The 23824-nt window shown below is 41.5% G+C and overlaps 1 protein-coding gene across 1 annotated transcript in view; it reads right to left on the bottom strand.

The window, feature by feature from the left end:
* Positions 1 to 7365: 7365 nt before the first annotated feature.
* Positions 7366 to 23824, bottom strand: part of LOC143296188 (triokinase/FMN cyclase-like) — a 29571-nt gene continuing 13112 nt past the window's right edge. The window contains exons 9-16 of the mRNA XM_076607998.1: positions 23308 to 23424; positions 22592 to 22741; positions 20974 to 21108; positions 17065 to 17183; positions 14917 to 15020; positions 13269 to 13302; positions 10897 to 10983; positions 7366 to 8422 (exon numbers count right to left, since the gene is read on the bottom strand). Coding sequence (XP_076464113.1) covers positions 8273 to 8422; positions 10897 to 10983; positions 13269 to 13302; positions 14917 to 15020; positions 17065 to 17183; positions 20974 to 21108; positions 22592 to 22741; positions 23308 to 23424 — 896 coding nt within the window. The 3' untranslated portion in view covers positions 7366 to 8272. The remainder of the gene's footprint in view (positions 8423 to 10896; positions 10984 to 13268; positions 13303 to 14916; positions 15021 to 17064; positions 17184 to 20973; positions 21109 to 22591; positions 22742 to 23307; positions 23425 to 23824) is intronic.

The following is a 23824-nucleotide window of genomic DNA, read 5'->3' on the forward strand; positions in this document are numbered from 1 at the left end:
AGACTGAAATAAAAACATGAAAGACAAGAGAGGCAAGGCCTTCAAGACTCACTTGTGATACACTTTTTAAAAAAATCCAAGCTTTTTATGTATTGAGTATAATTTCAAAATGTAATGTTTAAGATGAGAAAGATCAGTTTAAAGCAAATTAACTCCCCTAGCATTACAGAGTAATTTCCCTTTTTTTACTATCTGCACCAAAACGTTTGCAAAATAAATAAAACTTCCATGCTTAGCAAAAGAAGTTCCTGTTTGAACAAAAAATGATAATAATGACTGCTCTAGCTGTTGGGTCATAATATCAGATCAAAGTGCCAAGTTTAGAGAATACAAAAAATATAAATATAACAGTAAATGCAGTTTGCATATAATTAGGCTTCATTCTTTATTTTTTTTTGTGCCCATCCCAGAGGTGCAATATTGTTTTAAACAAAATGACTGGAAAGAACTGAATTTTTCCTATTTTTATGCCAAATTTGGTGTCAAATGACAAAGTAGTTGCAGAGAAAATGTCAATGTTAAAGTTTACCACGGACACACACACACACACACACACACACACACACACACACACACACACAACCGAACACCGGGTTAAAACATAGACTCACTTTGTTTACACAAGTGAGTCAAAAATGGATGTTGATGATCGAGTTAGATTTGAGACAACGCGACAGAGCTGATGGACACACTCACACAGTCACCTGCAGTACTTTTTTCTCCTCATCTCCCGTCACTTCTTGAGCAGTTTTAAGATACTTTGAATGTGTTGTGTTACGAATAAACATATGTAAATACACAGGCCTAAAGAACTAGCTTCAGAAGGGGACTGATAAGAGATCTGGAAAGAAAGAAACAAACAAAAAGAAAGAGGAGGAAATCCCTTAAACCACTAAGAAAAAAATTTGTTTTAGATGATAGGTTATTGTAAAAACTGCAACACAAATGCGCGAACACACACACACACACACACACACACACACACCACCACCACCACCACCACCACCACCCGAACCTTACAATGACAACCGATTCGCCGTATTCCAAAACCGCGATGTGGCGACAATTTGCCGAACTGGTCGTGTGGGAAACAGTTAACGGGAAGCGGCGAATTGGTGTGAAACGTCAAGTCTGGTTCATACATGCCTGTCTGCATCCATCCTAGGAACCAACCCAGTCGGAAAACAGTCAATCCAAAAAAACAAAAACAAAAACACACACAAAAAAACCCAACAACAAACAAACAAAAAATCACGGCATGCATGAGTAAGGGAGCACTTTAAGAACCAGCCACCTGTCTCCTGTCCCATTCGGTCCGTCGGCAAAAAACAAAACCCCAAAGACCTCTAAACCCTTCCCTCCTGTCCCCTCTCCCTCCCTCCCTCCCTCCCTCCCCACCCTTCCCAGCAAGAAAAGGAAAGGCGTTTTACTCGTTTTAACAGTCCAGACTCCGCTGTGAAGTCAATGGAGTCGAAATTTCCAATGAGAGAACACGGAAGTTCGCAGAGCACCATTGGAAACCAATGGAGCGGAGATGGAAACTCCCAGTAAGAAAGAGCCGAGCTCACAGAGTATGCTATGCTATCATTAAAAAATAGCATAAAGAAGGGTTTTAATAAAGAAGAAAACACACACACACACACACACACACACACACACACACACACACACACACACACACACACACACACACACACACACACACACACACACACACACATTTTGGGAGATACCTGCATGGAAACCACAGATGTGAAGTAACGGAAAGCTTTGGCTTTGATTGTTTGTGTGTGTCTGCTGCACTGGTCTGCTCTGCAGCACACGTGTGAGTCGTCGGGGAATTTAGACGATGATGAATCAAACTTTCTTTGCTCGCCTGTGCTGCGTCTTCTGCGTGTCAATGGTTACCTTTTCTGAATTTCTTTTCGCCCGTTTAGTTAGTTAGTTAGTTAGTTAGTTAGTTGTTTTTTTCGTGTAGGTTTCTTTTGTTTGTTTTGGTTTCTTGTATGCGTTGTTGATCAGCTGCGAAGCAAAGAAATGGAAGAGATACGTGTTGTTGTATTGTTGTTGTTGTTGCTTTGTTTGTTGTTGGTGGTGGTGTTTTGTGTGTGTGTGTGTGTGTTGTTGTTGTTGTTGTCTATGGAACGTGTTTACCGAATAGTCTGTGTCCAAGCTGTGCTTGGGGGCTAGGGGTGGGGGAGGTGAGGGGGGAGTGTGGTGTGTGTGTGTGTGTGTGTGTGTGTGTGCGTGTGTTTGGATGGGCGTATAATTGTGTGTGATAACCACACAGGGCCAGCTCAGGACTGAGAAGAAAAAAAAAAACAATCCTGTAAATATTGGTCCAGTCGTACTTAAAACAAAACAAACAAACAAAAACCCACCTGGAAAAGTAAACTGTAAATTTCGGTCCCGCAGAACCTTAAAAAAACTAAAACAACTTAATAAAAAATATATATATAAAAAATAAATAAAACACTCGAAAAAGTAAACCAGGCACGAATGCAGTCACTTTCATGCACATAAACCTCAGTGGGACATGCTTCTTTCGTTGACCATCCCGACAGAGTTTCGTCACGGTCAGAGGCTTTACAAAAAACGTAACCGGAATGAAAGCACAACCAAACAAAATTATGCATAATCAGAGGCATACAAAACCAAACAGCATAATTATACACAACAATCAAAATCATACAGAATAAAAGGCATGCAAACCAAACATTGCCAATGGGCATTTCACACGTCCTTGGAGCAACACACACACACACACACACACACACACACACACACACACACTATATATATATATATATATATATATATATATATATATATATTATAGTAAGAGTGTTCAGTATCAGCATCAGTATCAGTAGCTCAAGGAGGCGTCACTGCGTTCGGACAAATCCATATACGCTACACCACATCTGCTAAGCAGATGCCTGACCAGCAACGTAACCCAACACGCTTAGTCAGACCTTGAGAAAAAAAAATAATAATAAAATAAAATAAAATAAAATAAATAAGAGTGTTCAATTATCAACTATCAAGTAGCCCAGAGAAAAAGACCACAAACAAATCCAGGCTTTCCAGAAGAAAACAAATGTCAATGGACCAGCAAGGCAGACATCAAGAAAGGAAGAGACGACACGAAGAAAAGGGAAAAAAGCGGAAAGAAAGAGAGCTAAAGAAAAGATAAAAAGTTCCAGCCAAAATTTCCAGAAGGTGGGGACAGGTTTGCTGTTTACACTGAACATAGACACTAGAATTCGTCTATGCACTAGTGTCTATGCACTGAAAGAGCATTCGGCACCGCAACCTCACTGTGGGTGCCATGGCGAAGAAGAACGTCACGGAAAACACTGTGCCGATCGGGATAATTAATTGATTAAAAGAGACTTTCCTGGAAGTTAAAGTTTAATCGGAGTTCTACCATATGTATGAGAGGGCGCCCCGAAAGAAATACGCCCAGACGGGTTAGACACGAACTGATGCCCAGATAGCTAGCACGCACACTCAAACCATGATTCTGAAGGTGGCGCCTTCTCCTTCTCATTGGGTAGAATTCCCAGGGAGCGCTTCGCTAGCCGGAGAGGTCCTGACCAGATACTGTGAAATAAAGGTCCGCGATCTAAAACCTCCTCCCACCTCCCCCCCCCTCTTCCCCCACCCCGCCCCCTTCTCTCTCTCTCTCTCTCTCTTAAGTGCTGTGCACACCCAAGTCACTTGAAGGTCTAAACAAGACGGCATGACAAGAAGATTGAAGAAGAACACTGACCTAAAGGCACACGTGCTAAGGACCTTCCTGCCCCTCAGTGGGATGGGGGGTGGGGGTGGAGGTGGGGGCATCGTTCAACCACTCACGACAAGAGAAGCTAAACTCATTCCAGCTGCTTTGCCACGGAAGCACCTTTCTCCGTCCGAAATTCATGTCGCTTTGGAGATCAGAGTAAACAGGCCAGAACCGGCAGACCGAAATCATTCGAACAGAAGAAGACCCCGTGTCAGTTCTGCTGATGAAGGTGCATGGTGAGAAGCCATCGAAATATTCAAGTGGGTGGCAACTTTTTGTTGTTGTTGTTGTCAAGAAAACTTTCCGCTAGATGTGTCAACCAGAACTAGAGAATCTTCACATTTGAAAGAAAAACCCTCGTTCAGATAGCAGCTCGGAACCTTAGCACCATGATCATGCCAACTCCGACACTGAACTTCAATGTGTCAGCCAAGGCAATGGTCCTCATGGGGAAAACTATTCTTCTTGTTGATCACCAACAGATGACATTAAGAATGCTGGTATTACCAACCAAGGAATAAGCACTGTCACTCGGTGTAAAACAAAGACGCTTGATTAAAACTCGTCTCACGGACTGCCCCATTCATACTGGCATTGTCGTTGTTGTTGTTTGTTTGTTTGTTTTGTTTTGTTTTTCGATAAAATTCTATAACCCAAAGCCAAATACCCAGTTGCTTTTTCAAACCAACTGACGACTGAACCGTGTCCAAACTTCTGACCTAATTCTTCGCTGTGGAAGCCATTCGAACTAATCAATGTTCTTAACCTGAGCTCGATAATTTATAAATTTTAACTGTACATTTCTGTCTAATGCAGACAGACACGGAAATACATAAAGCAAATGCTCTACACCTCCCCTTTATGAAAGAGATGTGTGGTGATTGATCACTGACTTTATCTTGATCACTTTGACAGACACAGAGAGAGGGGATGGGGTGGGGGAGAGCGGGGATGACGAAGAGAGCGCCCGGGAGAGAGAGGAGGGGGGTAGACAGACCGACAGACATGCAGACAGACCGACAGACATGCAGACAGAGACAGAAACAGAGACACAGAAAGATGAATAACTTCGCACAAAAACAATTGAAGCCTGATCTGTAGATATCCATATTTGTCGCAGCAAGTCAACAACAACAACAACAAACAAACAAAAAAAAGAAGAAGAAAGGAACAAAGAAACATAAACAAAGGAAAAAAAAAACTCTCAAAATGATAAAACATAAGTACCGAGTAGAATGTAGATCAACCCACCCTAGCATTTTTTTTTCTCTCTTGTAATTTTGTGAGCTATTCCTTTTTGCCTTCATGTGTTCAAACTGCCTATATATGTTCAAATGCAAGCTGGATGTACAATGTTGGATATTTTATTGTCACTGCGGATGTGTGGCTAAGAACTGTCACCCCACTTTTTCCTACCACTATTCTGTACGTTTCTTCTCTGTGTGTGTGTGTGTGTGCGCGCGCGCGCGCGCGCGTGTGTGTGTGTGTGCGTGTGTGTGTGTGCGTGTGTGTGTGTGTGTGTGTGTGTTGTTGTTGTTGTTGTTGTTGTTTTGTTATAATAATTAATACATAATGGCGTGATTATTGTGATATTGATGGACGAGGAATGTAGGGGCGGGGGGGAGGGGGGCAATCAATGCAAGGGAAGCAACTCAATTCAATACAAACTTGTGTGATGCTGTTAGTCTTCTGATAACTTCCCTTCGATAGGAGTGCTCCTCTCTCTCACAGACGGACAGAGGAGAAGCCAGATTAAACAGACAGACAGAATGACTGAGTCAGTTCATTCATTCTCACTTCCCCGAAATTTGTTTGTGTGTTTGTTTTTTGTCCACGAGTTAAATTTCACCCCCTCCGCCCCCCCCCCCCCCCCCCCCCCCCCCCCCCCTAATTTCAGGAATTGTTCTTTCTCCTATCTTGATGACGTCATCACTATCCTGTTTTTTCAGTGTTTATCACACACGTCCCAAAGTCACCAACAGTAACTGAAGAATACTGGTGATGTCAGTTTTTCTTAAATGCAAAATTGCATTCAACACAAAATGGGAATAAGTTCTGATAACGTTTATACATTGATGATGACGATACGGACACTCTGAAAGCGCCTTTGAGTGCGTTGGGTTACGCTGCTAGTCAGGCATCTGCTTGGCAGATGTGGTGTAGCGTATATGGATTTGTCCGAATGCAGTGACGCCTCCTTGAGCTACTGAAACTGAAACTATCTTCAGACAGGAACCAAGCTCTAAAGTGCTTCACAAAATACGGAGTCATTTGCACAACAGGCTGCCTACCTGGATGAGAGCTGACTGAGAGATGCTTTTGGGTACTTATCATTCGTCTCCTGTGTCATTCAGTCAGATTTCGGTCACACACACACACACACACACACACACACATACACACACACTCACTCACACCGACATGTAAGTTTTAATAATAATGATAATAATAATGGTAGCGCTGAATCTTGTGCATAGACAAATCTAAGCGCTTTCGCACCAGTCATTCTCATGCACGCGTAACTCTAAAAGTGGAGAAACTAAAGACAAGGAAGAGGCAGGGAAGGGCATGCATGACCGTTTTTTGTTGTTTTTCTTTTACCCTGCCATGCCATGTATGCGGCCGTACCCCATTTTCAGTGGGTGGGTGGGTGGGTGGGTGTATCCCGAGTATATTCTTGTTTCCATAATCCACTGAACACTGACAGGGATTACGGAATCTTTAACATGCGTATTTGATTTTGTGTCGGTGTGTGTATGCACATGAAGAGGGTAGCAGGTCTGCACATATGTTGACCTGGAGGTAAGAAAAGTCTCCACCCTTAACCAGTCAAGTGGACTGAAACGGGTATTGAACTCAGGAAACTAAGGTGCGAATCCAGCGATCTAACCAGCTGACCACTGCACCAGTATTGGCTTTTTGTTTGCCCTCCTTTTTCACTGCACTTAAGATGTTTGTTTTTTTAAATTCATTACAATATGTTCGAATATTTACTTTCTGGTACTTGCATTTTTGGCCTAAATACATTTCTTTTTTGTTTTCTTTTAGTTTGTTTTCATTCGGTGAACTAGGCTACATACAACATACTTTGATATGTATTACTGAAGTGTTTGAAAAGCTTGGCTTTGATGCTGCTGCTTGTTTTTGTCAGCACTGACTTGATCATTTTCGTGCATAAAATAAATCTCCACTTGATTCATGTGTGTGTGTGTGTGTGTGTGTGTGTGTGTGACAGAGAGAGAGAGAGAGAGAGAGAGAGAGATCTTATGCTGTGATGTGCTGTATTGTGTGTGTATGTACTAATATTAGTACTCCCAATGCCACATGTCATTCAACTTACATCCAATGAATTCCACCATCACCACTACCACAAATCTGGAACTAAGATATATATATATATATATATATAGAGAGAGAGAGAGAGAGAGAGAGAGAGAGAGAGAGAGAGAAAACACATACAGATCATGTGATACACAGACTCACCCAAACATGACCATGCTTGGCACACACAACTTGAACTAAGCAACATGTCTGACACTGAACACAGAACAGAAAACATGCAAAAGAAATAATTCATCTGTTTATTCAAAATTTGCATTAAACACATCAGCAAGGTACTTCATGGAGAAAAATTCAGGTTAAACATAGCTGACCATACCAAATTTGCTACCATCAACAGTTTAATTTCCCCCGGTGGGACAACCTGTTCCAGACACAATTTAGTTATTATTATAAATTGTGCTTTTCAATATAAATAAGCTGCTCCTGTTTATATCAATGCAGGTGTGAAAATAACTACACCACATGTCTGAACAATGTTTAGTGGTTTTTATTCAAGCTTTGGCCACAGAGGTGGTGTGTAACCTAAGACGAAACATACAAGTAAGATGTTACAGAAATTAGTGCTCTACAGTCCCATTCATTTAAGCACAGAAAATATAACGAACTACCTATTCAATGGCACACTGAGAAGGCCACTTCATTAAAGTCAAAAGTACATAACAAAAAAGCTTGAAAATAAATTCTTGTCACAATCATGTAAAAATCTGGCATTCCTGTATGGTGATGGTTTCAATCACTGGTACTTAAGAAATGCTGATAAATGGTTCTGAAAGTACCATCAAGTTGTTCAGCAACAACAACAAAAAATGGATCACACAGGAAATTGCTGCCTCAAAGACTTTCTGGCAACATATCTTAACAAAACAACAATAGCTGCAATATACCATACCAATATAATCAGAAACCACAAGTCTTTCTCCACCTCTATCACAACACTCACAAGCAGCACCATCATTCTCCCATATACATACAGTACATACACAGAACATAAGCATACAGAGATAGAGAAAAAAGCGAAAGCTTTTCACTAATCATTTTAAACTGAAACAATTTCATGTAGACAAACTCCAGCAAACCAAAAAATCCTGAGTCAACAGTATCTTTTGAAAAACACATCCTGGAAATGACACTGAGCATCATTCATTGCAGTTTTTCAAGGGCCGCCTTCATCCACGTTGCCACGGCTATGGCCCCTGGGTCAGGCTGGTTGATCAGATCAGCACTCACATAGCTGGCACGGCCTGCCTGTGCCTTCATGTTGGCCGTGTGCTCTGCCGTCTTTTCCGCAGCCTGTGCGTATCATAGAAATCATATATATACAACACTTTTTGATGGTTTATGAAGACAGTCATACGTGACATATCAACAACAACATTATAGGGGTCCAAGTTCCTAAATTCCAGGAAATGAGTTTGCCCATGCTCCATGTTCCCAATCTGGAGAGTGCTTCACACGCATAAAAAAAAAAATGCAAAGTGGGGTTGGGGAGTGTGTTCGCATGTGTGAGAACATCTAATTTTTCATGCATTAAAATCGTTAAGAATTTTGTTTCCTAATCAATACAATTGCTGCAACAAACAGGAGAAAAAAGTTTAAACTGCAATCATAAATACAATTCATTCATTTTCCTCAGCATCAGAAATGAGTGTTTATCAAACTGGAAGTTGTGTGCTGGAAAGCGAATGATTCCACCTAAGTCAGTCCATGTCAATCATCAGTGTTTAATTGTTTTAATCTCCAGGTTAATCTTAGGATCATATCTATCAAAGGTTCAACCTTTCCGTGTCTTCATCTGACTTTCTGGTTTTGGTTTAGACAAATCATAACAAAAACTAAAAATATTTGTGCAAAATATCACACAATAACTGACATGCCGTATGGACCCAACATGGATGACCCTTTATTATTTTTTTTTAAAGAAAGTCAGAAAAGATTGTATGGCAAGTTATTTCTGATGCAATAATGGGAAAGAAAGGAATCTGGTAACAAATCCTAACATAGACTATTATAATTACAAGCATGTAAATAATATGGGCGCACAAGAAACAATTATAAAGATGGTGCATGACTTACAGCCAGTGGAAATACAGACAGAATAAAACAATAAATTTCTTGGATACACTTGGAGGATACCTGCTCCCTTACACCAAAGCATCTTCCTCCCTATCTCTGACAATCTTGTCACCAATGTTAAAGATGCTGACATCTTGCATGATTCCACATGTGATCACTCATACTAAAACTGACTTAGCATTCAACAAAGAACCCCAAAGAAAAACGTTATGGAAACTGAACTCATCTTCACTTAGGGACAACGAATTTATTGATTTAGTCAAAGAAAAAAGAGAAAAAGTAAATGAACAATATGCAGTATTGCCTTAAGCATGAGAAAACAAGTAGAATACTGGACACTGAAATTCAATTAACCGCTAACAACCAGTTCTTTCTAGCCTTCCATTAACTCTTTCTTGTAGTAATGGAAATCAGAGCAAAAACAAAAACATTTGGTTTTAAAAAAGAAAAGATGACTTATAGAAAATGAGGAAACAGAAAATTAAACTTTGAGAATCAAGTGTGTACAAGTGTGTACAGAAAATTGCAGAAGGAAAAAAAAGAGTTTATTACATTATACAATTAAGAAAAACAGAAAACAGACAAATGGAAGGGAAAGCTTTAAGATCGAAAGCAAGACGAGTATCTGAGGGTGAAAAAGTACCTAAATACTTCTGTAATACACAAATTTGGAGGAAACGTTTACATCACAGCAGACATACATGGAGTGATGGCCTAGAGGTAACATGTCCACCTCGGAAGCGAGAGAATCTGAGTGCGCTGGTTCGAATCACAGCTCAGCTGCCGATATTTTCTCCCCCTCCACTAGACCTTGAGTGGTGGTCTGGACGCTAGTCATTCGGATGAGACGATAAACCGAGGTCCCGTGTGCAGCATGCACTTAGCGCACATACAAGAACCCAGGCAACAAAAGGGTTGTTCCTGGCAGAATTCTGTAGAAAAATCCACTTCGATAGGAAAAACAAATAAAACTGCACGCAGGAAAAAATACCAAAAAATGGGTGGCGCTGTAGTGTGGTGATGCACTCTCCCTGCGGAGAGCAGCCTGAATTTCACACAGAGAAATCTGTTGTAATAAAAAGAGAAATACGTACATACATACATACATTCACAACTTTCGGTTTGAGATTTCTGGTAGTAAGCAAATGGGTTTAAAAACTGGTAACCTTCTAGTGGGTTCTTACACTTGCTATCCAAAACTAATGCTGATCAGTTAAGACTAAGGAACATTTGAGTTGTCCTCCGGGTTCAACACCAATTAAATGATAAAACTTTGATTTATATGAACCTGGTTGTTTAACCCACCGACCTGAACACCATTCGGAGCTGGACCTTTGCTGCTGTTTGCCATCCAGCACCATGTCCTGTTTCCTTCCTTTTTTTTTTTTTTCTTTTTTCTTTTTTTGGTCAGTAAGAATCAAATGTGAGCCATGAGGGCCTTCTCTTTCTCGTTTGTTTGGGGTTTTTTTAATTTCACAAAGCATTTTGCAAACTTCTTTTATTTGTATATCGTAAACATCTCTCTCTCAAATCACACAAAAACAACAACTGTAATGATAACAAGTAAGAAAACAAACGTAACAACAGCAATAATGATGACAAGAAGTAAGATATCAAACACCAACAACAGCAATAATGATGACAACGAGTACAAAGCCAAAACGTATAAAGTCACAAAAACATCTGCTGACCTCAACCGCCATAGAAAACGCCTTGATGGCAGTGGTCTGGGTCACCTGCTGACTGAAGACAGCGGATGCTGTGAGAAGGGGGTCCAGCTGCAACAGTCTCCTCTCACTGCCGGTGCTGCTTACAAACACTATCCTTACTTATTTACTTACTTACTTACTTAACTCTTTCCATACAAACGGCGAAAGAGACGACGTTAACAGCGTTTCACCCCAATTACCATCATCAAAATATTGCAAGCGGAAGGCTCTTATACTGAAGACATGAATGTTGACAAAGAATACCACAGTTCTGATGACGGAAGCTAAAGGTTGGGTCATTCAGACACCCACTGGACATCCGAGGGGTCTGTGTAGAGGAGAAGAGAGGACTGGCCGTACTGAGTGAGTTAATCCTCTTCACTCCTGCTGAAGCATACAATGCCAACAAATCCTCTCCAGAGCAGGCTGATATTGTTCCCAGGTATTTCCTGCTGTACTATTATCCTCACCGGCTTTTAATTTCTGAAGTCTTTGATATTTATGTTGATAACTATGGCCAAGGCAAACGTCAACCACACAAACAAGATAAAACCAAGTAAACATGCATCTTGATTCCATCACTCATGACCTGAATAACAGGAAAGCTTTGGTGACGGGAGACCTTTGTACAGATCTGAACAGGAAGATGCATGTCTGTCTGATTATTCAGAGGAGGAAGGTGGCAGAATAGATAAAACGCTTATCTGCCAATGCAGTATCTGTAGTGTTCTGGGTTCAAATCCTGCTCTCATCCTTTCTCCCAAATTTGACTGAAAAATCAAACTGAGCATTTAATCATTCAGATGAGACAATAAACTGAGGTCCCATGTGCAGCATGCACTTTGCGCTCTAAAAAAAGAACCCACGGCAACATATGTGTCCTCTGGTGAATTTCTGCTGAAGAAATCCACTATGACAGGCAACAAAATTATATATGCATCCACTCAACGCCTGATTAAGCATGCTGGGTTATGCTGCTGGTCAAGCATTTGTCTAGCAGCTCTGGTGTAGATTATATATGGATTTGTCTGAACGCAATGATACCTTCTTGCAGTGATGCCTTCTTGAGTAACTGAAAATGATGACTAACAGATTTCAAGCTTGCAAAAAATTTTTCTTCTTCTTCTTCTTCTTCGTTCGTGGGCTGCAACTCCCATGTTCACTCGTATGTACACAAGTGGGCTTTTACGTATATGACCGTTTTTACCCTGCCATGTATGCAGCCATACTCTGTTTTCAAGGGTGTGTATGCTGGGTATGTTCTTGTTTCCATAACCCACCCAATGCTGACATGGATTACAGAATCTTTAACGAGCCTATTAGATCTTCTGCTTGTGTATACACACATAAAGGGGGTTCAGGCACAAACAGGTCTGCACATATGGTGACCTGGGAGATAGGAAAAATCTCTACCCTTTACCCACCAGGCGCCGTTACCAAGATTCGAACCCAGGACCCTCAAACTGAAAGTCCAACACTTAAACCTGCTCACATAAAAAACAAAACAAAACAAAAAGTTTAATATTTGTGTGTATTACTATGTTTGTACAAGAATACCTTGTTTGTACAAAATATAATACAATAAAAAAAAATTAAACATCTGTGCATATTTCTGTTTGTAAAAGAATACCTTGTTTGCACAAAATAAATAATACAATAAAGAATATAAGCATAGCTCTCTGATAAAATAAAACTGAAAATCTCACACTGTAAGGTAATTTGTATGTGCGACAGTGAGGAATCATCATTTCAATCAGTGGTTATCACATAAAAATGTGTGCAAAAATGAGCAAGTTCCATCTTGTATTCATCTCGTAAAAAAAAACTTTGAGATTCCAGCTTGGTCATCTTCAACAGCCTTTGACAGTGTGTGTTACTTACTCTTTATCATTTCATTGACAGTGTTATTCCCTTCCGATTTATTTCTGAATCTTTATTCTACTGTACCAATAGCAGATCATGTAAGCTGGCCAATATGCTAATGTCTCCATCTTTGGAAAATGAAAATTTAGTCATTCATTCACCCTTACTGTTCAACTGTTTACCTAGGTTTTGGGTTTGACAGATGTTTCCAGTTCTATCCTTTATTTTAGAAGCATATTCTCAAATTCCACAAAGAGTTGTGTCCTAAAAGCAAATACAAACATGTGAACTCACACAAATATCAATAAACTTACATACATGCGCAAGACTATACCTGGTGCATGCTTGCCTGCATGTATGCACACAAACACATAACATGCATAAACATGTGTAAACATGCACAAACACACACACACACACACACGCACACACACACACAAACGCACACACACACACACTTTTCCTCCAGTTAACACACAGAGAAATCTCACCATGGTTCTGTCACCAGGTTCAGCTCCTCCATACCTAGAACAAAACAAATGCTATTCACTCCACAAACACAGCTTCATCAAAACTGTCAGCATGGCCCAGCATGCAGCTGTCACCTGCATGTGTTTGTCACAGCAATCATGCTTGGATATAGGGGGATATGTGGGTGTAAACAAACAGATAATCCAGCATGTAGCTATCACTTGTATGTGTTTGTCAAGTAAGCGCGCTTGGACACACGAGTGCATGTGGGTGTAAACAAATGGATAATCCAACCTGTAGCTTTCACATGCATGTGTTTGTCACAGCAATCGCACTTGGACATGTGGGTGTATGTGTGTGTGAAAACGACTGGATGTCTGCACCTGCAGAAGTGTCCAGGTTTTTTGTCTGCCTGAATGCATGTGTGCAGCTGCAGTCTGTAATGGAGGAAAGCAGGATTCTGTCTTCAGTCTGTGCTGAGAGTGCAAAGCTGGATGGACACACCCCTGTCTATGTCCTGCCCCTATCTCTAACTCACAAACTCCTTCATGCCCCCTCCCCCTCAGAACCATCCTTCCCTCCTCCCTCTGCTTCTACTCCCCCTTCATCCACCCCCCCACACCCCCATCGCGCAAGCCTCCATCCCTACAAGAACAAATAGTAAAGATTCACTCCAAAATCAGATACGCACATTACATTGTCAAGGGTGCACAGTCACTCACATAAACACTCCCAATCCCCACCCACCTTGTGAAACCATCAGTGCAACAAGCTTTTCTAAGCTGCTAAACCTTTAATTCAACAAGCACCAGAAGCAACTGCTACACATCTAAAGTGAAGGTCTAGCCACACACCTCTTTTGTAGACAATGCCCACAGTGATTAAGCACTAAAAGCTATTGCTAGAAACATACAGTGAAGGTCTGGCCACACACCTCTTTTGTAGTCAATGCCCACAGTGATTAAGCACTAAAAGCTATTGCTAGAAACTGGCCACAGATAACTTTATAGTGTCAATGCCTGCAGTAATTGAACAAGAGGGTTCTGCCAGGATTAAATCTAATATCTTTTTCTGTTTATCCCTCTTTCATGGCCCGTCATTCCACAATAAGATGAAATCTACAGACATTTTCTTACGATGTCACACAAACTGTTACCTTTTCCCCAACTTCCACCCCTCACTTTCAAAGATGAAGAATAGGTTTTTTTTAAATTCCCTGAATCCAGACACCTGTCCAGATCACCACAGTGACCATCCAAATGTAATCAACTGATCCTTGACCAACAGCTGACATTTGCACGCACACTTTAAACAAAAACAAAAAAAAATCTGTCTGCGGAGTTTTGTATGATCCTGCTGACCAACAGAAATAAACAAAGTGAAAACCCAGACCTGGTGGATGTTAAAAAGTGAATGGTCCTGTAGTCTTTTACGGCCATCAGGTCAGTGAATTCATATCCACCGTGTCTAGAGCCATAGTTTTTAACCTTCCTCAGCCTAAGTCAGGTTCCCATTCACACCTGGGGTGAGGAGTGAGGGAAATCAGAGTAAAATGCTGTAAAATGCCTTTCCCCAAGGACATGACATGACGCTGAGATGGGGCGTGTGGAGGTAGTAAGAACCGAAAAGCTGCTGCTGCACACAGCGAGTGAGAGAGCGGCCACACACCTCTTTAAGGCATCGATGCCTGCCCGCAGTGCCTTTACCCAGTCAGCACTCTGCACCCCTGCCTGCAGAGGGACTGCAGCCGCAGTCAGCAGCAAACTGTACAGCTGATAACACACACACACACACACACACACACACACACACACACACACACAAGCATACACACACATACACACACACACAGAGTTACAAGTCAGTACACTGCAATCTGATCACACACATGAGTATACAGTACAGTTTCAACTCAGTCACACATACATGCACATACACACAAACATTCACAAGCACACATTCACACAAATATTACCACACACACAACACTTTCACACATACACACACACTTACACACACAAGACAATTACAGGCAACTCATAGTCCCAAACCTAAATGTGTACCACAGTCCAAAACCTACATGGATGCAATACAATATTTTATACAATACAGTATTTATTATATACATGAATCTTCAAAGCACCATCACCATCATCAAACATAAAAAAAGCCCACAGTAAATATCTCCCAAAGTTTGTGGCCTTGCATGCTCCACTCACATGGTGACCTCAGTTCTCATTTCCCCTGCACTTCCATTCCTATGGTGAGTTTGTAAAGCCTTTGGTTTCTGTAGATTCACAGGGACTGACGTTGGGAGGACATGGTGGCAGTGTTCTGTTCAGAGAAGACGCTCATTCTCTGACTCCATGAATAAGTGATTATTATCATCAGAAGAAGGCCCAGTAAGTCAACAAAGTGTCTTTCGTATACTGGTTCAGAACAGGCACTACAGAACACAAATGAAACGACTTAGCAGTGGCTCAGTGAGTTGCCGCAGTGTCTTTCATATGCTGGTTCAAAACAGGCACTGCAGAACACCATTGAAATGACATAGCAGTAAGTTAACACAGTGTCTTTCACATGCTGGTTCAGAACAGGCATTACAGAACGCAAATGAAATGACTTAGCAGTGGCACATTAAGTTAATACAGTGTCTTTCATATGCTGGTTCAGAACAGGCACCACAGAACACCATTGAAATGACTTAGCAGTAAGTTAACACAGTGTCTTTCATATGCTGGTACAGAACAGGCACCATAGAACACCATTGAAATGACTTAGCAGTAAGTTAACACAGTGTATTTCATATGCTGGTACAGAACAGGCACCACAGAACACCATTGAAATGACTTAGCAGTGGCTCACTAAGTTAATACAGTGTTTTTCATATGCTGGTTCAGAACAGGCACCACAGAACACCATTGAAATGACTTAGCAGTAAGTTAACACAGTGTCTTTCATATGCTGGTACAGAACAGGCACCATAGAACACCATTGAAATGACTTAGCAGTAAGTTAACACAGTGTATTTCATATGCTGGTACAGAACAGGCACCACAGAACACCATTGAAATGACTTAGCAGTGGCTCACTAAGTTAATACAGTGTTTTTCATATGCTGGTTCAGAACAGGCACCACAGAACACCATTGAAATGACTTAGCAGTAAGTTAACACAGTGTCTTTCATATGCTGGTACAGAACAAGCACCACAGAACACCACTGAAATGACTTAGCAGTAAGTTAACACAGTGTATTTCATATGCTGGTACCGAACAGGCACCACAGAACACCACTGTAATGGCACAGCAACAATGCAGGGTCACATCTGGCGTGTGACCTCACGGTTGCTTCCCTGTGGGTTGTGAATTGTCAGCAGTGGGACTGAGTGGGGCAGACAGACCAGACCCTGATGGGGCTGTTGTGTATGGAGGTTTCAATATGAGCAGTGTGAAGTTTATTATTCATATTAGTTTAGGTTTGTCTTTTGTGCTTTTTATGTTATTGAGGATTTATTTAATTTAGTGTTAATGTTTTATACAAGCTAGGCTGTCAAGGCCTGACCAGCACACTGGGTTTATACGTGGGACCAGCACCTGCTCCTTTCATTTCTTTATTTCTTTAACAGCAGATGTGGTGCAGTGCACATGCATCAGTCCGCATGCTTTGACGCCTCCTTGCAACAGAAACTGAAGGTGATGCCACTGAAATGGCAGTGAACTTTGCACCCACACACATGCACACACCCACCCACCTGAAACCAATAACTACAACAATAATGATAATGATCATAATAATAATAATGATAACATCTTACAGCTCCCGAAGACCCCCCCATTGTGTTCTCGGCAATGGAAGCAAGAGCGGTGGCACACAGACTGGGACAGGACACGGGCAGGCCTGGCTCCTCTCGCCCTCCCAGGCCCTCCAGCAGGGCTGTGGGGTATTGAAAACACACACACACACACACACACACACACACGCACGCGCACACATAACACACACACACACACACACACACACACACGCGCGCGCGCGCGCGCGCGCACATAACACACACACACACACACACACACACACACACACATTACTAAACAGACAACGAAGAAAAAAACCCAACAACAACAACAACAACAATATTGTGCAGTGCACAAAACAACATACCAGACAGAACAAGTTTGTGATAAGCATGGTGGTTGGGTGCATGGGGTGGGGGAGAGAAGTGGGTGGGTGTGTGGGTATGGGAGGCGGGGGGGGGAGGGGTTGCCTGGGTTTCAAAAAACAGGCAAAGAATAAGTTTTTTTGCGCAAGAGAAAGAGAGAGAGAGAGAGACGTGCGAACACACACACACACACACACACACACACACTTTCTGTGGCGCACAACATACCACATAGAGAAAAACTGGGGCTGAAGGAGGCGGTTGGTGCGCTGAGGGGGAGAAGTGAGTGGGTGTGGGGGGATGCTGTGGGGAAGGATTTGGGTCAGGAAACAGACAAACATTTTTTTCTTATAACAGACATACAGACAGAGACGGACAGGATTTCAAAATTCAATTAACCCTTGACCAATATTGGGACATGGAGAATTAAAAAAACAACAACAACAACAACAAAATCAAGAACACTAGAATTATCATGTTTGCAGCAAATAAGGTAAAATAAGGGTTAACATTCCTTCTTCTGCATGAAAGCATCCTATGCAACATTGCACATTTCAATAAGTTTACTTTGACTAAAGAGAATCTGTTTACTTGCAGAAAATAATTTATAAAAAGAAAACCAGACCTTGGACATACATATTTAACAGGCAACAAAATTTTTCGAATATCAGAAAATATGGACAATCGAATTCCATTCCAACTAAAATTTGGATCATAGATCTCTTCTGATCCATAAACCCCTTCTGTGTTCAAATAGTATATTGTGCTAAACATTTTTTTGAAGATAATTTTTCTGATTCATAAAAAAAGAGATTGTCCAAAATCAAATTTGCCTTGATTTAATTAGGACTGAAAATGGGGATATTCCAGTTCACCAAATATCAAGTTATTCATTGTACTTCTCTTCAGTTGAAATATATGTTTTATGATTTTTAACTGGAATTTCCCTAGGATATTTTAATATTTTCATATCCCCATATTTCCAAACCATATGATAAAACCAGAACAGCTAATTGATACAAATCCAAGGTACCGTACAGTTCGGTCTATAAGCCGCGACTTTTTCTCCCAGCTTCGACCTATGCAGCTTATACAATGATGCGGCTTATTTGCGGATTTTCCCAATCCCGGGAGTGTCACGTTCTCGTCTATTCTTAGCGGCCCTTCAACTCACCAAAATCACGATCTCTGTTCATTAATTTTTGGATGAGCTTCAGATTTGTGTGCTAACTGTTCAAGTTTTAAAAATCAGATCCGCACACATTAAAGCCTTCAGTTGAGCATTCAGTTCTACTCTGCTCAAGCGCACACCCGCATCATGCCGAAAACACAACGTAATGCCTACGATGCAGCCTTCAAATTGAAGGCGATCAACCTAGCTGTCGAAAAAGGTAATAGAGCCGCTGTACATGAGCTTGGAGTGAATGAATCGATGATACGACATTGGAGGAAGCAGCATGGAGAACTTTTGTGTTGCAAGAAAACAACAAAGGCTTTAGACGCAAGAAGTGCAGATGGCCTGAATTAGAAAACCACCTCGAAGACTGGATCGACACACAGAGAGCGAACGGCCGAGGTGTTTCCACAGTTCAGATCAGACTGAAGGGAAGAACAATCGCTGCAGAAAAGAACATTGAGGGTTTCCAAGGTGGGCCATCATGGCGCCTCATATTCTTAAAGCGAAGAGGTCTTTCAGTCAGGACAAGAACAACTCTCTGTCAACAGCTTCCTCCTGACTTTAAAGATAAACTAACAAATTTCCATAACTTCACATAGGAGAAAATAGCCGAGAATTTCATTGGTCCGCAAGACATCATTAATATGGATGAAGTACCTTTGACCTTCCTCTTCACAAGACTGTAAATAAAAAAAAAAGGAGAATCATCCATCACACTGAAAACAACTGGCCATGAAAAAACACACTTTACTTGTGTTCTGAGCTGCACAGCATCAGGAGAAAAGCTACCACCAATGGTCATTTTTAAATGCATCACAATGCCAAAGGAAAAGTTCCCAAAAGGAATCGTAGTAAAAGTCAACAAGAAAGGGTGGATGGATGAAACTTTAATGAAGGCGTGGCTGGTAGAGTTCTATGGCAAGCGTCCAGGGGGTTTCTTTCGCCGGAATAAGGCCATGCTTGTTTTGGATTAGCATGAGAGCCCACATTACTGACTCTGTGAAAGAAGCTGTCAGAACAACCAACTCAATTCAAGCAGTGATCCCAGGAGGCACAACCAAGTATTTGCAACCACTCGACATCAGTATCAACCGTCCATTCAAAGTGGCACTGTGTGTCGAGTGGGAAACCTGGATGACAAGTGGTGAAAAGTCATTCACCAAAACTGGACGTTTACGACGAGCTACCTTTGCTGAAGTCTGTCAATGGATCCTGACAGCATGGGGGAAAATTAAGCAGTCCACCATTGTCAGTGGTTTTCGGTAAGGCTGGACTGTGTGCTGCAGCAGACGACAGTGCAAGCGACAGACCAGCAGCGACCTCCACCTTGCATTCAGGTTCATCAAGTGAAAGCGAGGCTGAGGTCAGTGACAAGATGGCGGAGGAAGCAGTGCTGACCCTCTTTAACTCGGACACTGAAGACGAAGATTTCAGTGGATTCAGTGAGCAGGACGACGTGGAATAAAAGTGACTATCCTTAAATTATGGATCTTATTTTTGTTGTGGTTTTTTGTGGTTTTTTGTGGCACTTGCAGTATTTTCACTTGCTTTTCTTTGTGTTGTTTCAGCGTGTGTTTATTAATTCATAACCTACAGTATTGATAGCTTTTCCGTAGTATCGGTATGTGTATGAAGTTCAAAGTATTTTCGCTTGGTATGTGTTCCGGTACCGGTAACAGGTGCGGCTTAAAAGCCAGTGCGGCTTATGTGTGTATGAAGTTCTTTTTTTTTTTTTAAATTTAGTGGGTGCGGCTTATATACCGGTGCACTCAATAGACCGAACTTTACGGTAACATCTATGGGCAATTTTTCATTTCTAGATGTTTGCATTAAAGAATACATTGCCTTTTGCGCTTGTTCATATACTGCTTTCTTACCATTTTCGCACATACACACACACACACACACACAAAATGACTCCTAAGAAAAAGTCTGATGTACAAGATAAACATGGTGTCCCTGCAAAGACAAGGAGGCAGTGAATGAAAGTGAGAAAAAGACAGACAGACAGACAGACAATGAGAGATATATACACGACCATCAACATGAACAAAAGTACAGCATGTCAATTCAACACATCAGAGTGAATCAACAACACATTCAGTTCACAAATTTTCAATGTCTCCAGTAGTACAACCTAAAGTACAACAGATCAACGTAAAAAAAAGTGCTAATGACAGGAACATTTTTCCCCTAAAATAACATTTAATCTAACATACTGTGCTTTGACCTACTGGTGCAGACTCCAATAAGGGTCTGATTCCTGTCCTGTGCAAACTACTGCCTGACTTGCCCAAAGAAACTTGCTAGTGACCTCCCTTGGTGTATAACCTGCCTTCTGCATGTCAATGTCAATGAATCAAAAGTGCTGATGACATTATGTGTACCTTTTGCTCCCCTGGCCATAGTGCTGCCACAGTCTGCATCCCCTGACTGCCGATCCAGGGAATTAAGCTGGTCTTCCGCCGATACCAGACTCTCCGCAATGTTTTTCAGAATGCTGTACATGCGGTCCGCCTCAGCTGCAACAGGTCAAAAGTCCATGAACGCTTCTCAGTTACTTTTTTTTTTTGGAGTGGGGGGGGGTGGAGAGTTTGTTGGTGTTTTCATTTGGTGCCCCAGACACATTATTGTTTTCTATATTTTAATGAGGATGAATGGTGACAGGGGTGATGAAAATGTGGCAATGTGGGTCCATTTAGGTTGGGAACTAACTGACAAGGCTTTACACTCAAAATATATCACAGTGTCAGCCAGGCTTAGAGATCCACACACCTACTGCACTGGTCACAAACCTTGAGCAACACTCTCAAAGGTGCATCCATGAAGTGGACAACCTTCAACTGTGTGGTTCCTGTCTTCCCATTTGAGACTATAACACATTTCACTCAAGGTTGGAGCCAGCCACTGGTCTGGAAAAACATACCTTTAATTTCTGATGGGGACTGAACCTGAGTCCTCCCAGTCGTCAGTCTGCAATGCTAACCACTTTGCCAAAGCAGCTGGTGAGTTACAAAACAAAACAAACAAACAAACAAACAAAAAAAATCATGAAATATTCTAGAACACAGTGTTCTCATGTATATCCATACTGTAAAAATAAAAAATAACAAAACTCAAAGGCAACAACTGAAATGCACAAACCACAGTCAAATGAAACTTGCAAATGTTCAACACAGTAATGTTGTGTGCAACAATACAAGAACATAAAACAGAGAAAACTTGCAAACAGACTTTCTAAAACATCCAAAGTCAAACAGCACCATCTCACTCATCAAAATGATTATTGTTATCATACAGCAAGCAAGAATCCAGAGAACTTTCAGAGCATAACAAGAAAAGCTGTAATAAGGCTTCTTCAAATACACTGGCACCCAAGGTGGAGGTCAAGGCCTGATTTTTACCACTGGAATTCCCCAGCGCTGCTGAAGACCCAGGTGTGTCAACTGCTTTCTGATTGTTTTGTGTCTGCCTCCATGATGCTTGCCTTTATCAAATTAACTGGTGATAATAAAACCTGATAGAACTGCTCTGTTTTTAATTTCATCAACCACTAGGGCAATCTTGGATGTAGGCCACTGAGATGAGATGCTTCCAAAAACTCCCTGAAATCTCCTGAAAATGTTGAGTGAACCATCGGATCATTTGAAGACCTCCTGATCGTGACAAAGAGACACAAAATGAAGTAATACGGGAACACCTCATGATCAGCAGGGCTTTCCAAGACAATCCTGCAAAGCACAGCACAAGGAAGGAGGAGGAGAGGCAGGCAGAAAGAGAAACGGGAGAACAATGTCACAGAATGGACAGGCCTGAGATTGAGCAATGCCCTGAGAGAGATAAGGAACAGGAAGAGGTGGAGACAACTGGCTGCCAGGTTATCACTGTGCCCCTAAGGTCTGTGACTATGCGACAGAAGAAGGAGGCAATACTGTATATACAGTTAACAAGTAAAGGTCGAGGAAAAACACATCACATCCCAGACAGAAAATTACGAAACTTTACCTGGTGGAAGTGTCGCTCCTTTTGGTGTGTCAATATCTGAAGATGTCTGCTGATCAGAGACCTGGACCATCATAGCATCAGGGGTTTTCCTGTCGGTCACTCCAGCAGTGAGAAGAGGATGCTGCCAGGCTGGTGCTGTGGTGGGAGCATCTATGTAGACCAAAAAAAAAAACCAAAAAAATTATGTCTTCTCTTGCATACAAACTGACATGAATCAATCTTACTGTGTACTCAATGATTGTTGAAATCAACCTCCAACCCCTTCAATCTCCCTCATTCAAATTTTTTAATAAAGGTTTCTAAGCAGTAACTTAGAAAGTTCTATACTTCTGTATCCCTTCCATAAATACACATTTTAACATAAGCATTTTAACTTGCACATTCAGAAGAAAAAAAACAAAATAAAACCTTGCATTTCAGGAATCTTCAGTGGAGGTTAACACTTTTCTCAAGAGTACTGATGTTAAAACATAAGCATAACAGTGCAATAAAAATCCTACTGAAAGATAAGGAAAGACAAGAGAATCAGGATGATTACTAATAAGTGGCCTTGGCACTTAACAAGAACAGCAAAGCATCTGTTTAAACAATGGGGACCACAGGCTGAAACATTTCAGTTTCCAGGGCCTTGTGTACAAACACGACTGGCAACATTTATCGCAGGAGACAGAGAAGAAAGGGAGAGCGCTAGTCAGGGGTACATGAGATAGATTTACCCAGACATGTTTTCAGGTCGACGTCTAGTTTCAGTAGGGTGAGGGAGACCCCAGCCATCTCCAGGGAGGTCATGAAACAGCCACAGTAGGCACGGTCCACCTTCACACCTTGGCGCTCTGCTCTCACACACAAACACACACACACATGTATATATGTAATAGATGCATGTAAACAACACTCTTGCACACATAACATGCTCAATCACATACAGACGTGTACACACATGCGCACACACGCACACACACAATGACACCCTGTGCACACACCACACACACACACACACACACACACACACACACACACAATGTGCACAGACCACACACATTATTCATATATAAGAGTGTGTGTGTGTGTGTGTGTGTATGTGTGTGTGTGTACATGCATACCTGTGAACTACACTCTTGAACAGATAACATGCACTCACACACACACACCTACAAAAATATGCATGCACACACACACACTCACACACACAATGTGCATGGACACACACACACACACACACACACACACACA

Source organism: Babylonia areolata, chromosome 21 (assembly GCF_041734735.1).
Source record: "Babylonia areolata isolate BAREFJ2019XMU chromosome 21, ASM4173473v1, whole genome shotgun sequence".
Taxonomy (NCBI): Eukaryota; Metazoa; Mollusca; class Gastropoda; order Neogastropoda; family Buccinidae; genus Babylonia; species Babylonia areolata.